The sequence below is a fragment of the Ambystoma mexicanum genome, chromosome 5p (assembly GCF_040938575.1).
Source record: "Ambystoma mexicanum isolate Mex_15411 chromosome 5p, UKY_AmexF1_1, whole genome shotgun sequence".
NCBI lineage: Eukaryota > Metazoa > Chordata > Amphibia > Caudata > Ambystomatidae > Ambystoma > Ambystoma mexicanum.
Genome location: NC_090930.1, coordinates 470,320,918 through 470,338,829, shown reverse-complemented (window position 1 = coordinate 470,338,829; position 17,912 = coordinate 470,320,918). Strand labels below are relative to the sequence as shown.

At 44.7% G+C, this 17,912-nt stretch overlaps 1 protein-coding gene across 2 annotated transcripts in view; it reads right to left on the bottom strand.

Annotated features, from left to right (window-relative positions):
* IL13RA2 (interleukin 13 receptor subunit alpha 2) overlaps positions 1-17,912 on the bottom strand; it is a 434,703-nt gene that overhangs the window by 187,686 nt on the left and 229,105 nt on the right. For both annotated transcript variants that reach the window (XM_069612879.1, XM_069612880.1), the window contains exon 6: positions 4,603-4,787. In XM_069612879.1, coding sequence (XP_069468980.1) covers positions 4,603-4,787 — 185 coding nt within the window. The remainder of the gene's footprint in view (positions 1-4,602; positions 4,788-17,912) is intronic.

Sequence of the window (17,912 nt, the reverse complement as noted above, 5' to 3'; positions counted from 1 at the left end):
CCAGGGAACCAGGTAAGCGGTTATTTGTAAGCTTTGACCTGTCACAATAAAGCAACCTTTTCCACTCTAAACAAGTCTGGGTTTTTGTGCAGTAAGTCAAAACGAGCTGTGGGAGGCCAATGCCGTCATCACCGTTGCCGCCAGTATTATAAAGTTACTACTATGAATAAATCACAGGAGACATGCTGTTGCACTTAATTTATTCATGCAGGTTTCTGGTACTTGTTAGTGCATAAGAAGACCACCCTGAGCCCCCTCTTGATAGTTTCCACCTTCCCTCACTAACCACCAATTCTCACTCCCTTCGCCCTTTTAGAACTCACTCCGACAGCTGTCCTTTAACATTCCAAGGACTTGCACTCTACCTATAACAGTAAGCACAAAATAACACATGTATCACGAAAAGGGAATAGACTGCTTTGAACATGACATTATTTGTATTCAGTTTTAAATGTCTTATATGTTGACTTTAAAACGCAAACATGCAAATTAACATGGCTCAAAATGAATAATCATACGAATGCCAAGTAATTGCAGCACAACACGTGTCACCGCAGTGTTGAGGTGCTTTTCTCCAAAAATTCATTTCAATAGGACTTCTTTCTCATGTCCCTCGTCGGATGCCTTGCCTGCAATGTAGTCAATTTGTAACTAGCGAAATCGGGAGGAACTAAATTACCCAGGATAGGTGAAGCATAAAAACACATTTTAAAATGTTTCACAATATCATAGAATGACAGAGACACTCCAGCTGCATGAAACCTTAAAAGGAAACTCGAGCAAATGTGTGCACTCTGCCAGGGTAATTGGTGTCTGTATGCAAGCTCAGAACAAGACGTTATGGTATAGGAGCTGCCCAGACCTGCCACCTGAGGAGAAGGGCCCAGGCACGCAGATCAGAATCATTTATGGCTTGCTTGCATCGTTTCAGCTTCTAAACAGAACTTCTCTCCTCAGAGTGCAGCTAAATTGTTGCAGAATCTTAAATACAATACCTTTAAATACAGAATACATTTAAATATAATACTTTTTTTGGGTAGTGTAAGGAACTCATGGTGGCAACAGTAAAGACAGACACAAGTGATCACAATTCAAGGGTGTTAATTAAACTGTATAGGTAGGTTGGGTAAACGTGTAATCTAAACCTAAATCTAAGATGGGAGCAAGCTACGGCCATTAAATAATAATAAGGCAGTCCTAGTGGCGTCTTGTTCAATAAAAGGGCCTATACTAAGACAAACCTATTGCCAATCCTTACAACTAAATACAAAAGAATGTGGGAGCACAAGAAAGAAAGACGTGTTAACAAATGAAAAGTCAGGATGTGGTAGCCAGGTTCTCCCTTCCTCACGTTTTGAGCATGGGACAAGGCGGGACTCCTGAGCACAGCACACTCTCAAGCTTTCCCAGCATGAGACAGCAGTTCTCTGGTATCAGGACCTTCAGTGATGAAGTCTCGTTTCTACAAAAAAGTATCTTGCCTCCGAGGACCTGATGTATTCACAAGAACAAACAAAAAGTTCCTTTCCGTATGTACCTTAAGCAATGTTTCTTTCACCTCTGGATCCACCTCTTTTGGTCTCAGATCCACAAAAGATCCTTCAGGACCTTCGGGGATTATATCTCTTGCTTCCAAGGGCTGGTATCTTCAAAATCATAAAGAAAAGTTTATTTCCGATTGTACTTGGGTGATGATTCTTCACCCCTGTGTCCCCCTCTTCCAGGCTCAGACCGCTCTCGAATATCAGCTTCCCTCCATCAGGTTCACTCTGGCTTGTATTCAAAAGATTTTTCTGTTGCATTCACCTGTTGATGAGGCAATGGCTTCTTACCCTTGGATCCCCCTGTTCCGGGCTCAGATCCTTCTCGACTGTTAGCCTCCCCCTGTCGGGTTCTTTCACTACGGCTCCTGTCGACTCAAGTTTACTTATGCATTCACAAAACTTAATGTCTTTTTTAAACAGTTCACTGTGGACATCCCTCTGTCAGGTTCGCTTTTGTCAACACACTGTTCATTGAGACGTTAGGCTTCACCCCTTTCCATCAGCATCTCTCCGTCGTGTTCACTCTTGCCAACTCTTGTCAATCACACAGTCCCTTCTACTTTCTTACGATGCAGGATTCACTTCCCTTAGCTTTACCATCTTCTGACTGTACAGAGGATTTTACTAAACCCCTGTATGACCACTTTGACCTTTTCCTCGCGCCTTTCCCATGGCCTTCTGGTAACGGTAGTTTAACAATAGGGTAATCAACCAGAGGTTCTCGAGCACCCAGATGGTGCAGCCCCCACTGTAGCTGGATTTCCCCTCTCGTATTAACAGTTCTTTGTATTTTCCTCCATTAGCCATTTGTTACTTTTGTTCAACACAGTTCGGTTGCCTATCGGCTCACCCTTCGACTCACCGGCTGTGATAAACCGCTTGGCTTTTCTTGTCTCTGGAGTCAAGGACAGTACCACGGTAGCAGTTGTGTCTCGCTGGCTTGGTTATCAAAGGAGGAGGGCCCTGTGTACCATTGATATCTGCTGCAACACACGCTGGCTATTGTTTGCAGTCTTACTATTCCTTCCACTGAGGCTTCACGGGTCTGGATCGGAAAGGGCATGGTCACTTCTTTCCTTGTCACCCTTTCGGTTCTCGACGCCTTTCTCCTCCTCTTGAACTGCCATACTTGGATAGCTTGGATAGCTTGGATAGCTCTGTCGTCATGCGGTCTGCCTTGTTCATATTGTGCTCTCGTGCTCCACCTTTTATCCCTGTGGGGAAGGGAAAGGGTGTGTGTGATTCTGGTCAATTGCCTGACTTTGCCTGACCCTTGTGTTGGGACATGTCAGGTAAATGGCTCTGGTTTTAGTCTGTTGTCTTGCGTGGTGTGCGAAAGTGTTCATGTTGAAAAAGGGGGGGGGGTACAGTTTCTGAGTATCCTACGTGGTAGGATGGGTAAAAGGTGTTATAAGAAGGGGGATACCGTGTCTCACTCGTCGGTGTCCCACTTCCACTCCCTGAGGACCTCCCATCCATGTGAACCTCCCTCACTAGTCCACCCCCAGGTACTGTATCCAATATCGATGGCCGTGTCCTGCCACCCGGATGACAGATCCCCGAGGACTAGTAATTGAGACATCTTCAGGTTTCTCACAGTAGACACTAAAGGTAAACAGCCACATGGTTCACAGCAGATTTATTATGAAGCAAAACTACTGCAGTGATTCCACTGTGGTCGAGCCATTGCTGTTTCTATCTCTCCCCTCTGTTTCCTAGTAATCTGGGCTCGGGCTGCCAGAACCAGACTCTGTCCCTGCTGTTCTGAGCTCATGATACCACACATCACAGTTTGTGATCTGCTTGTGTTCTTTCCTGGTTCCAGCCGTGTCCTACTAATCAGGCTAAGCACTGGCTTGGCTTGTAGTGTAGCGTTAAATATTGCATGGGACATATGCCTTTTTTTCAGAGGTGTACGTAACAGGAATTTTTGAAAACTGCAGTGCTTGCAGACCAAGCAGTCTCGGACAGCCACCACCCTCCACTTATTAAGAGTACTTCTCCTTTAGCTACATCACTCGGCCAGCAGTCAGCAAAGGAAGATTGTTCTGTGGCCTGGAGCCAATCAAGCAATAAACGCTTGGATGGGGGCCGGGAGGATAGCTCAGGGGCAATGCTTTTGTCTTATAAGCAAGACAACACAGAGCAACATAGGATCAAATCCCAGTGCTAGACTTAAGATATAAAAGATGAATTAATCAATTAATGGTAACATTATCCAGAAAGGGAAACCTACATGTATCCCAAGGGAGCCAGGAAAGTATCCCAAATATAGCTCAACTCCCTCTGCTGCAAAAGGAAAGATCACTCCACAGCACCAACTTTCAAAGTGACACAGACACAGCACATGTTACAGTACTACTGAGAGAAAATTAGTTAATCAAGCCGCTATTGTATTATGTCAGTGTGATGCAACAAGAAATAACATTTACTGTGTCAGACGATTATGCCTACCCACCCTCCCAACCCCACTTACCTGCTTTTTGGTCCATTTCGGGAGTGGACATGCTGGGAACACTTCTGCCCCCAGCGTGTCTGCTCCCAATCCGCGACAGGCAGTCATAGAAAGGAAGAAGGGACTAAACATAGTCCCTTGTCTCTTTTCCATGGCGGCCATTTTATTTGTTTATTTGTTTACCTTTTTCCATTCAGTATGAATGGCCGCTATGGAAAGGGAAAACGGACTCCCCAGCCGCCATTTTATTTTATTTTTTTCTATTCTGAAATACTGCAGCATTTCAGAACTGAAAAACAATGCTCTTATTCCCCCGGTCATGTGGGCCGGGGTACTAATAGCAATAAGCCCTTCACCGCAGGGGCATTAACGAGCAGGGTAATGCCCCGGGAACTTCGTTAAGGCCTTTGCTTCGCTCGGGCCTGTAACTACGGGCCGCAGGGCATTACCTGACTCTGCAATGCCCCCGCGGCTCGGGGCTTTTTGCTTATGTAGTGATTTCAAACCGACCCCCACAATCTTCATATGATGTAAATTCACAAGCGTTTACTGTAGTAACACATTCCTTTCAAACTTTTAGGGAATGCCACAGTTATTACATACCTGTATTTTGGAGTTCAATCCTGAAGTATGAAGGGCTGTGTGAAGTTGAACCTTCATATCCGGTTACACACACGAACAGGTCGGTATAGTCGTCCAGTGTCTGATTTCTAAAACTGCATCCTACATTTACATCCTGAGACTGAAGGTAGTTATCACAAGTGCTTGCCTGTGGCAAATTTTTATGCCTGTATTAAAGAATAATAAATAATATTAAAGGAAATATCTTATACTAATATATTATAAAATAAATATATAATATATATTTCATAATGAAAGTTAACATGTATGTAATATATTTTTTCAAAAAACTGCTCAGCAAAAAAAGATCCCAACCGAATGTATTTGCCAAGATCCCTGGGCTGCACCCATTCTCCACTACACATAGTGCTACCAGTGCTCATATCAAATACAAATGCATAGTACAGCATATTTGTCAACACAATACATGTTGCAATACACAATGGAGCATATGTTGCTCCAAAGAGTAAAATTGCAGGCGGGGAGCGGTTACATGTAGATATACATGTAGACAGCTCCCAGCCACATAATTTTGGTTATTTGCAGAGAGGAGTGTGAATGTGAGGGCAAAAGGTGATATACACTTGTATATGCCACCTTTTGCCCTGCACTTTTGCACTCAACCATGCAAATTCGTAAACTCTGCCTACCTATGCTTGTATGTCAGGCAGTATTTACAATTACAATTATACGCTGCCTACCATGTGCACATGGTAAGCAGTGTTCAATTGTAATTGTAAATGGTGCCTGCCGTGTACACATGGTAGGCACTGTTTAATTGTACATGCTGCCTGCCATGCACATATGGTAGACACCATTTAATTGTAATTGTAAACACTGCCTGCCCTGAGCGCATGGTAGGTAACGTTTATTTGTACTAATTACACAACGGATACAATGGATACGTATGGTATCTTCCCTCTTTCTGCTGGTGCATAAAACCGGCTATCTACAAAGGGATCCCCAGCATTTGCACCGGCATGAATATGCACAATGCAAGGATTGTATGCATTTCGATTACGTCACGCAATGAGGAACATGAGCTACAATCTGTTATTAGCACTCTGTGGAAAATATTGGAAGCCTGAGAGACAATCAGGATCGAGACCTTCCAGACATTATTCTGTCGGGTGTGTAACAGTTCCAAAGTAGATGCAGGACACAAAGGTGGCATGCTCGTTGGCACAGACTTTTATTTAACAGAAAATAAGGAACAATCCTACCTGTCCATATAACAAAGAGGGGTTTCCCAGCCTCAACAAAACTAAGGGTGGCGTCAGAATGTCCAACAAAAACAAATAGTCCAATGTCCTATGTGCCAAACCTATTTCCGTCCCTTACAATTCAAAAGAAAACTATAAAGCAGGCTACAACCTGACTCCAAAAGAGTGGCTGCCTCCTTCAGGATCATTTTTAGGCAGTTTGTGAATGATGAGGGAATATCCTTCTTCCCGTGGCCGTCACTATGCTTTTCTGAATTGTTCCACATCAAAGGGTAGGAGGACTGTCTTCCCCAGACCATCCCAGATGATTTGCTTATAGTTACAAAAAAACAATATTGGGAAGGAGTCTCCCTTCCCCAAGCATGTTCTAGGCTCTCTTTCAATAGTATCAATATTATCTGAATTTCTACCAAAGGGTATATCTTCCTTCCTCTGGTTTTCTCATAACATGTGCTAAAAGATCTATTTCGCTTCCCCTAGTCTTCTTTTGACTTTGGTAGAAAAGTGGGATGGTGTCTCCCTTCCCTAAGCCTTTTCTTAGGCTCTCTTTCAATAGTATCAATATTGTATGGATTTCTACCAAAGGATATACATTTCTTCCTCTGGTTTTCTCATAACTTGTGCCAAAGGATCTCAGTCTCTTTCCATGGTATTCTCTTGACTTTGATTAGAGAATCGCTCTCTCTTCATTTGTTCTGCTATCTTTTGCCAAAGGTTCCCTTTCTCAACCTTTGCTCTTCTCTTCTTGTCATCTGGGTCCCGACCCCCTTCTCAGCTTCGTAATATTTCTTAATTAAACCTGGTTCACTATCCGCTCGGCGTTATGTTGCATGTACAACTCTCTCATCTTCTCAGTATTTGGGTACTAGACCCCCTTCCTAGGTTTATAGTGTCTCTCGATCAGACCCAGTTCACTATCCTCCCAAGCGTTCCCTTATTTTCTATTGATTTATTGGGTATTTATAATGCACCTATACAGCAAATGGTGTTTCAAGGTGCAACAAGACGAAAAAGGGGGGAACAGGGATGAAGAATAACAAAAACCATCCTACTAGGCCTTGTGTCATTCGGATCATGCAAGTGCAGAAACAAAGAGTGCAGGGGAGTGGGGGGCAGGGTGCAAGTGCCGATCAGAGGGGAATGTGCACATTTAAGGAGGGAAAGGAAGTACAGGTTGGAGTGGAGAGCGCGCAAGTGCTGGGGGGAGGCCAGGTGGAATGCAGAGTGCAAGGGAATGAAGATCTGCCTGCTAAGTGCAAGGATGGGGATGGATGGGGTCAATAGGGGTGAAGGCCCAGCCAGGCTAGGGCAGGTAGAGGGAGCCCAGTAGGCCAGGTCCAGGATAGGAGGGGGCAGGAGAGACCAAGGTGCTCAGGTAAACTGGGCGAGGAGGGCCGGGGCACTGTATGAATCAGAAAGAACCAGGCAGCCATTCAGTGCATCATAGGGGTCATTAGCAGGGGAGAGGGAAGGAAGAAGAGAAAAGGAGGGTCTTGAGAAGCTTCCGGACTTTAAGGAGATCCGGCTCCAGTCTGAGAGGGGCAGAGAGGCCATTCTGGAGGGAAGCTTCAGCGCAAGAGAGGGATCTACTCCCACTCTATGCTTGGAAAAGCATCTGATCTTCGAGCTAGAAGACTGAGGGGCTCTAGCAGGGAGGTATTTAGGGAGAGAGAGAGTTGGGTGTAGCAGGGTCCCATGCCCCAGAAATCCTTGTGGATGATGCAGAGGGTCTTGAACTTGATCCCTGCAGCAACCCGCGAGCCAGTAGAGAGGCTTGAGGCCAAGGATTAGTCTCACAGGCCTATTCCGGATTATTTGAAGGGGTGAAGGGAGGATTTAGGCAGAATGAGGAAGTAACTGTTGCAGTAGTCCAGCCTAGAGAGTACCAGAGCTCTGGAGACATTGAGTTTCTGGGGAAGGTGAGGAAAGGGAGGATGCCTCTGAGGAGGTGCATCTGAAAGTGGGCCTTCTTGGCAAGGTTCGTTATGTGAGGAGAGAAGGAGAGAGAGGAGTCAAAGATGCCTCATAAGACGGTGAGGAGAAGGGGCGATGGAGGGTGGCCAGACATATTGGTAGCCTTGAAAAAGACCTGTAAGGTTGAAACACGTGTCAGCACCACTTGATACCCCACCAATTGAACAATTCAATTGAATAAAACCAATTAAATTAAACTATGACCTTTGTGGACCTCAATTTCCTCATGCACCAGAGCTGGGAACGATCGAGGAAACCTCTATATTCAAATCAGCACACGCGCCAAACGAGTGGAAACTAAGAAACCAACTTTTCATACATACAACAGGCACCATGAGCCTTGGCCTTTTTAAGTTTCCACCAACTGGCTGCTAGTGCACCTTAATAACAGAGACAGTAGGCGCAGAAACCCACAGTTCCTGGTACTCTTAACAAGTAGGAGGAAAGGATCTCAGTCTTACTGGCATTAAGGCAGAGATCATTAGCAGCACACCATGCCTGAATAGCAGTCAGAAAGTCAGGAATGAGAGAGGGAGAAGAGGAGGCAGTGGAGGGAAGCTTGAAGGAGAGCAGCGTGTTATCTGCATAACACTGGAAGTGAGGAGAAAAGGCAGAGATCAAATGGGCTAGAGGGGCAAGGTAGATGTTGAAGAGCCACAGCAAGAGGATAGAGCCCTGAGAGACGCCACAGGTGGCGAGTGTGATGGGCCCAGTTGAACCTGGGATGATCAGTCAGAGAGGAAGGACGTCAACCAGTTCAGTGCCAGATCCATGATGCCAAGAGTATAACAGAGCCGATTTCTACAGGGGCATAATTGACCATATCAAAGGCAGAGGAAAGGTCAAGGGGTGCAGTTTCCATGCCTTCGGCTGCTCTGAAGCCAGACTGGTGGTCGTGGAGACAACCAACAGGTTTAGTGCGGTGGATCAGCTGTGAGATAACCAGCTTCTCCAAGCGTTTTCCCAGGAAGGGGGTAATGAAGATAGAGAGGTAGTTAGCCCGACAGGTGGGGTTGGCAGAAGGCTTTTTGAGGAGAGGTTGCTTGAGGAGTAGCGGGAAGGAGCCAGTGGCAAAGGAGAAATCAGCCAAGGCTGGAGCAAGGGAGGCAATGTTGTCTGTGATAGTTATGGAGGAGGAGGGAAGCACCTGTTTGAAGGACACTTTCATAGAGAGGACTTGTCTAGAGACCTCATCAGGTGATATAGGGGAAGAAAGAGTAGAGTATGAGGGAAGCAGAGAGGGGGGACATGGGAGGCCTGAGAGAGGGGGTGAGAGAGAAGGAAGGAGTGTAGAGGACAGGGTGTACTGGGTTTTGGTTACAAAGTGTGGGGCTAGTGCTTTGCAAAGGATCAGGGATGGCAGAGGAGAAGTGGAGACTGCAGTAGGATTGGCAAGTTCCTTGCAGATTTTGAACTGTTCAGCCATGTTGTTAGCAGCCCCAGAGATGCAGGTTTGGATATAGGCCTTCTTCTTCAAGCGGATGGAGAGTCTGTATTGCCTTTGGAGCAAGCCGATGGCCAGTCTATCAGAGGATGTGCTTGAAGGCTGCCACTTCCGCTCAGCACCTCTGCACTTGCGTTTCAGAAAGGCTATGTCGGAATCATACCAGGGGTTGCGCTTGGATGCAGGTTTCATGTGGATCCTCATGACAGGGGCAAGGATGTCCAGAGTGTTGGAGATGGAGAGGTGAAGGTTAGCAAGGGCTGTGTCAGTGTGAGAGCCAGTTGCTGGAGAGGGAGGGGGGATGAAAGTGCATCAACTCACACTTGAGTTGAGGGTAGCTAAGTGGAGCTGGTTGCCAACCTTGAAGGTCTTCCGAGGAGGAGTACAGGATGTGGTATGTCCATTTTGTTTCTCAAATGTTCACAAGCCACTACAGGACCTACAGGACCAACCTACCTCTCCATTATCCTCCACTCACCTAGCAAAAGCTCCTGTCCACAAAAGCTCTGTCTGCCCCACCAGCTTGGGTACTGCCATCTCCGTCTCAGCTGTGCATCCTGCCACAGGCCTTCTGTACCTCTCCCTCACACAGAAACTGAAACTGGTCTTATCTTGCCAGGTTACATATGCATATTGGGCTCAGCAGGGCCTAACAGCAGGGACTGATCCACTGCACGGCCATTAAACTATATCTGCATGTCTATCCACTGTTTGGCCTCTAGCTGCCAGGAAATCGCTGGGCAGCATGGGCCAAACGAAATATCTTAATGAAATATCTTAATGTGGTTTATAGAGGATCCTGGCAATCACATTTAAAGAAACGTGAAATCAATCTCCCTGGGAAGAGAAACGAAGAAGTGCAATGGGTGACTGAGTCATAGTAGCATGTGCCTTAATATATTTATTTCTCATGTTTTACTTTACTGTATTCTTTTTATGTGTCTATAAGGAAACACACTATGAACTTTATTAACTTTGACAGTTTAATTGTCCGAATAAATGAATGCACTAGATCATTGTTTTGATTTAATTAATGCCTATTTTAAAAAGTTAAGTGGATTACCTGCAGTTTGACATGTTATTCCTTATGTGTATAATTAATTAATACACTCGATTATGAATGCATTTGTATCTTAGATCAGGCCCCTGTTGTATTTTTCAGTTCTGGTTAAAGACCTGTCGTTTTTTAAAAGGAAACCAGAACTCATCTGAAGAGTGCCAAGCAGTCATGTGATGCCAGTAGAAACAGCACCAGTTTACATGTTTTCTACATTGTTTCTTTAGTCTCCTTGCATAAAGGAGTGCATGTGGTATGGTAGGAAAGCAGGAGGAAGCAGCCAACTATTCCTCTACTCAATAGCTGCCCACCTCCTCCTGCCCTCCCTGGAAGAATCATCTCCTCCTCGACCATCCATTCCATGTCCTTAAGCCCATTCCCCAGTCGTTAACCTATGGGATTCTGGCTGGGTGGACGTTTTGGTGTTGCTGGGAGGACTGGACATTACGGTTTTGTGTGTGGTCAACCATCCGCCCACCCGCGGTAGGTGCAGTTAAGGAGATCATTTAGGATATGCCAGCTGTCTGGGTGGGGGAGGAGGAGGGTGAATTTGTGCATAGGCATGTGTGTTTGTATTGTTATTTGTATTTATTGTATAACCTTTTGATGAAGAACACTTTATGTAGGGCACAGTAGGCTCGAAACAGTCCGCTTACTAGTTGCCTTATAATGGGAATGCAATTTAAACAAAATATGTGGGTATAAGGGAACAGAAAGCTAATAGAGAATTGGCCTATGTCAGTGAAATCATTACAAGACTCACAGTACACAAGGTAAGGATGTACCAGGCGATGGAAAGGTATGGCAGTTCAGAAGTGGAACTTCAAGGTAGTTTCTCACAAGAAGACTGTCAATAATATAAGACAACGGGCAGACCAAACATAAAAACACTACATCTACAACAATGCACTGCTCTGGTCTCCTACAAAAAATAGAACTAAAAGGTGCACCTTACAGCAGTATCTTATGTCTCAGTGCGATGATGTAAAATTGGAGATTTAACTTACGGTGATGTGAATATGTAGTAACACAACTCTATCCCATGCAGGAGTGTAATGGTGATTTCTGCCTCTCTGATTTAAAGCAACTCAAGGAATAAGTATGCTGCCTCCTTATTAAAGTGCTTGATGAGGGAGCATTCCATACTAAAACCTGCCTGTGTTTTGTGTGCTGGCTCCCGACTACTGACGTTATTTGAAAAGCTCTTGTCAGGACTGGAAATTCCATTTTAGACTCTGAAAACTGGGGACCACATTATCAATCAGCAATCTCTTTTCCATGTTCAGCAACTCAGCTACCTTTTCTTCTGCCCAGAGACTGTCATAGTTAACCCTTAACACTGCTTGCCACATTCGTGTGATCTCCAGCCTGATCTTTCCTTGTGCTTTTGATTTCGAATAATAATGCAAAATTAAAACTAAGGCTAGCTTAACTATTCATACCTGATATCAGATGAGGTAGTATATTAAATGCATTCTGCTTTTTTAGTCCTGCATTTACAATGGCAAAAGCAAAACTAGAAGTACCAAAATGGAAAAAAATAGACCTAGCACAGAATAAGCCCCACATTGTCATAGGACAACCTACGAGAGTTGTACTTGCAGAAAGTGCCAAAACAGAACAAAAAGTCACTGCAACGTGTTTACAAGGCACAGCGTGACATGGGAAATGTCCAACTCATTACTGATTGTTTTAGTGCACCTTTCATTGACCCACTCTCACAGTTAATTATCCACACTTGTTCTTTTAACAAACAAAAAACAAATGTGTAAAATGTTCCTATATTTATTGTCTGGTCCTGGATTGATTTCTAGATTACAACAGCCGGCCAGGTGCCCCAGCTAGGGGATCGTAACACAAGGAGAGAAGACAAAAACTGTCTTCAACATAATGGAAAAACCCAGTCACGACATGTCCCTGTAAAGGAACCCATCTGTTCCTATTGTGTGACCAAAGAGTCAACCCTAGATGCCGGTGGTGAGCACCCCATCTAGGGAAAGATAGATAACAACTGACCCTCTTCTCATATGTCTTGAATAAATCCAGTCCAGAAATTCTTTTTAGGTTTTCCAGTATGTCGAAGACATTTGTTGTCCTCTTTCCTTGTATTACAATCACATAATTTTTGTTTTAGAAGGGATTGACTTACCCAACGGCTTCACATATGATATGAAATGATATATGATATGATATAGCATTTAAAACGCACCTACCCACAAGTGTTTCAAGGTGCGACGAGGCAAGGGAGGGGCATCAAAGGGAAGACAAAACAACGATCCTACTAGGTCAGGTATCATTCAGATCGCGGAAGTGCATGGGGGGGAGAGGGAAAAGTGAATGGGGAAGGGAGAGGGAAAAGTGCAGTACATGGGATAGTAGAATAAAATAAATAAATAAAAACGGCCACTGGTGGCAAGTGCAAGGTAAGTGCAGACATAAGTGCTGGTAGGGGGACGGTAGGGATACAGAAAACAGTCCCCAGGTGCAGGAGTTGCCAGGGAGGCAGTGCACGTGGGTGGGCAACTGGTGGGCCTGGGCCCGAGAATCAGAAAGGGTGGCCAGGCAACCAGTGCCGTTTCTGCCAGGAATTAAGCAAGGGAGAGGGGGAGAGAAAGCAGAGGAAAAGAGGAAGGTTTTGAGGTGCTTCCGGAACCGGAGATGGTTCTCCTCAAGTTTCAGGGAGGCAGGAAGGCTGTTCCAGAGGGAGACCCCTGCCGAAGAGAGAGATCTACCACCAACTCGTTGCTTGTAGAAGCGACTGACCCTGAGGGAGTTGGATGCAGATGAGTGAAGAGCTCGAGAAGGAAGATATTTAGGAAGAGAGAGTTGAAGGTATTGCGGCCCCATGCTCCAGAAGGCCTTGTGGACAATGCAGAGGGTTTTGAACTTAATCCTCATAGCCACTTGGAGCCAGTGAAGAGATTTCAGTCTTGGACAGATACGAACTACGAACCCTGGGCTTGAGGCCAAGGACACATCTCACAGTCCTGTTCTGGATCAGTTGCAGAGGGAGGAGAGTAGAGGCAGGCAGATTTAGAAAGAGAATGTTACAATAGCCAACTTAGAGAGAACCAGGGCTCTGGAGACAGTGAGCTTCTGGGGAAGGAGAGGAAAGGAAGTATACCTCTGAGGAGGTGCAGCTGGTAGTGTGACTTCTTAGAGACGTCGGAGATGTGAGGAGAGAAGGAAAGTGTGGTGTTGAAGAAGGTTTTTTGCCTTGCAGGTGGGAGCATTAAGAGGGCCAAGAGAGGCCAGCCATAGAGGAGCGGGGAAGGAGGGAGCGGGTGTGCCGATGAGTAGAATCTCAGTCTTACTGGCATTAAGGCAGAGGTCATTGGTAGCACACCACTCATGCATGGCAGACAGACTATCAGAGAGGAAGGTTTTGAGGTGCTTCTGGAACCGGAGATGGTTCTCCTCAAGTTTCAGGAAGGCTGTTCCAGAGGGAGGCCCTGCCGAAGAGAGAGATCTACCAGCAACTCGTTGCTTGGAGAAGCGGCTGACCCTGAGGGGGTTGGATGCGGATGAGCGAAGAGCTCGAAAAGGAAGAGTTGAAGGTATTGCGGCCTCAGTACTTGAGGCCGAAGACTAGTCAATATGAGATTAGGTTTCACTGAGCCTACTTAGTGAGTTTCTGAAATAGCTGTTTAGTGGCCAATTCTCTTAGAACCATGGTACCCAGACCATCACCCTGTCCCATAAACAACAACACCTTCTAAGTGGCAAACAGACACACACAGTCCCTCAGGTTTAGAGTGTCCTGCATTCTTACTTGGTAAATTGTACAGTGTTAGAATGTTGTGTTCGTTCATTTGGACTTGTATAATACCTGGCCCACCTCCTCTAGTGCCAAGGGTTATCAGGACAGGGGCCAGGTGTCTGACTCCATCTTTGGTGTTGGACCCCAGGATTAACATGTTTCTTTTCCTGCTATTTTCAGTACAGGTCAGCCTCAGCTGGTTATTCATTCAGACCTTCAGCGTAACCTAGCATCTCTCCACCACTGAAGTATTCTTCTCAAGGCTGAGGGGTACTTGTTTTCTTTCCTCCTCTTAGACTACCTCGGTGTGTTCCTTCATCTCTGCCTTCTGGGCTGCTGACTGCTCCATCACAACATGCAGTTAATTTCTCTATCTCAGCTCTCCATCACATCCTCCTTTTCACCTTCGCTGAGCCCTCCCTTATTTGGTTTTCCCTCTTCCACTCCTTGGTCTTTTTTGATCTCCTTTGCATCTCTCTTTTCTTCTAAAACATTCTTCATTCCTCTGTCTATTTGTTATCATTCCTTGACTCTGCGATTGACTTATTGTACTACCTCATCTACATGTCTCTCTCTCCTTCTCCAATCTTTGTTCACTCTCTTCTACCTCCACCCACTTTTTCTCCTTCTCCTCCCCCTTGCTATTTGTATTCTCTTCATATCTAGACTCTTGTCTTTCACTCCATCTTGCCTCTTTCTCTTCCACCTATGCTCTTTTCTCCATGGCCTCTGCTCTTTTTGCCAGAAGATTGATATTTCTTTGCTCATTTCCACTCTCCATTGAACCACTTAGAATCCCTTGTCTCCCTCCTCCACGTCATCTTTCTCTCTCACCTCTGCTTTTCCACATCACACCCCCGCTCCTCTGTTTCCTACCTCAGCCACAACTTTCCTCTTTCTCTGACTCTCCTCCTCACTGATCCACCATATCTTATCATAAACGTCTTGACAGTCGCCCTCCCTTTCATCCTGTCACATAATTGTGCTCAGAAGGTTCAAGGGCTTGATAGGATCAGGTGTGATATTCATTCATACATGTTTGGTGATTGACTGCTGTACACATTCAGTACAAATTCATTGGGTGCCACTAATCATCTAGTGGCACCCCAAGTAACATTTCCAGTCTACTTTATTTTACATTTGGCTGCCATCTTGGAATTGTTCTCCATATGTGCCATGAGGAGAAGGAGCTCTGGCTGATTTTTGTATGTGTGTTCCCATGATATCTTCTCTTTCCACTACAGGCTTTTCTGGCCAGTAGTGCTTGTAAACAAACAAGGCCAGGGATCGACTGGGGATCCTGCAGAATCGCCATATACATTCTCTGTGGCCTAGATCACAGAGCGGAGGGTGGTCCTCAGCACACAGCATCACTCCATCTCCTACGCTCTTGTATGTCACCACATCACACAGAATGCTACTAAGGCCCACATTCACCATTTTGGATATAAATTAGGTGAAATCCAGCACATGTTGATTTAATTCTACATCTGTGGATAATACGTTACCATACAATCAGAGACGTCTTTATGGGAGGGCACAAGGGGCACTTGCCCCGGGCCCCCACTTTGGAGGGGGCCCCTCAATGCTGTCTGATCTTAAGAAGTCAGTTCACGTTGTTTACCAAACTTAATAGCACACGTCAGGATATTTTATGGTATGCTGTTTATGGCATGCGCTGAGGCTCTAAAGAGAAACTATTGCCTCTTTGTTGTTGACAAGATCATGTTGCCCTGATCAATTCATCCTGTAATGCTTTCTGTGATCACTGTAATATACACAGTTTCTGCGTTCACTACGGCACAACTATTGTGGCATTCTCACCTTTCTGTGGGGATTATATTGATCATGTGCAATAACCAAAGTTGAAATGTATATTAATAAATGTAGGTGCTGCAATGGATTAGAAGATAGCTCAGTGTGTTAAGCACTCATTGCAGAAATCTGTGTTTATATGCAAGATTATAAATACCAAATTACAGCAAGTTCGGCCCAGCCTTTCCTATGTCTGAAGTTAATAAACCTGCATGTGTATGTACTTTGTGCTGTAGCACAACAGGTACTATTATCAACAATGTGCCTGCAACAGATAATAACTGCTATAAAACATAGCATCAGTGTAGTGAAGGTGTAGAAATTAGTTTATTCAGATAGGAGGTTGTAAACCATAGGCGTCCGCCTCTAATGAGGAGCATAAGTGTTAGTCTGAGAGGTGATTAGGTAGCCAAATTTAAAACTGTGGAACTAAAGCGTTCGTGCTTTTATCCTGGTTTTGCCAGCAGACAACACAGTGATCCTGGGCAAATCGTATATCACTAGTTTTACGGTGCTGTATTCTGTGGAAAGGTTTGCCTTCTCGCATGCTGGTGGCATTGTTTAGCCCATTACCTGATCTTTCTTTTTTTTGTAGGCCATTTGAGTGAAACTAAACCCAGATTAAATGTGTCAAGCTCACATCAATAAGTATGCTGGTACTTACTTACTCTTCTTGATGATGGAGACGGTAAAGCTAGAATCCTTCCCATTTTGCATGATATCCTTACAATGATTTGTATTTTAATTTGACATATTGGGTTATGTGATTTGTGTACTTTCCAAATCAGTTCTATAAAATGGGGTTATTTAAATTCATGTTAAAAACTGGAAAGGAAAGTGATAACGTGCATAAATTGCTGAGTGGGCAAAAACCCCAGCTTCACTGCTCAACCGGTGTGGTCCTGGGCATCTCATGTAATCTGGTATCGCCTAACTTGTCAAAATTGCCAGTCCTTAAACCTTTCAAAATTGTCACCCTTCAGAGTAATTTCATTATCAATGTATGATCTTCAAAAAAGCCTCATTCATGGGTTCACTGGCTATAGTTTTGCTTTCTCTATAACAATAGTGAGCATTGATCTATAGCACATTTCAGCAACTTGTTTCTTTGCTCTCTAATGGCAACACAACGTGAAAACAATGTCCCTCTTGTAATCTGTCTGTCAGGATATGGACACCTTCCTGGTAGCTTCTAATCGTCATCCACTATCTATGTTCTGGTATGGGAAACTTTATTTCTCATTGCTTTAAATTGGTCTCCCGTGTCCCTGATTGAGCTTTTTTGCATTTAGCGAGGCTGCTGATTAGTTCTCTGTCTATTCTGGATCATGTGCACCTTTTTCTTGCGTACTGCGTCCTGCATTTTGCTATGGCCGTTATACCTTCCTCATGGCTCCTACTGATGCTAGAACACAAGTTACTGTTGGCCTTGAAATGCTACTTGTTCAACAATCTGATTACAGCAAGAATGAAGAGGGTAAGGGTACTGAAAGGCAGTGCGCATGCCTATTTTGATCACTGCGAGGCAGCATTATGATCACGACGAGTGGGACGCGACGAGGTATTCTGGATTCATTTATTCCTTTGGTTCAGTGGAGGGGGGCCCCAAAGGTATCTTTGCCCCGGGCCCCAGAAGGGCTTTAGATGGCCCTGCATACAATGCTGGCAGGTAGTTTAATTATAATTGCTTGTTTAGCAACAATATTTGTTTCCTGATCACAACCTTAAACCCCACTCCAATGTAACCTATGAAAAGGGCACAAACATTGGAGTGAGCAGCCGATATATATTTATAACTGTAACAAATTAAAAAAATTGGGCACAATGTGCAGCACTTTGAAACTTCACAAAACTTTATTCCAGGTGCAAATATGTGTTTAGGGGGCACATTTATAGGTATCCACTTTCAAATGGAGCTGTGCTGATTAAGGTCTCCAATATTTGATTTGCCATAATCTCATGTTATCAAATAGGACGTGTAAGATATTTAGCCTAAGCTGATATCTCGAGATGGTCTTT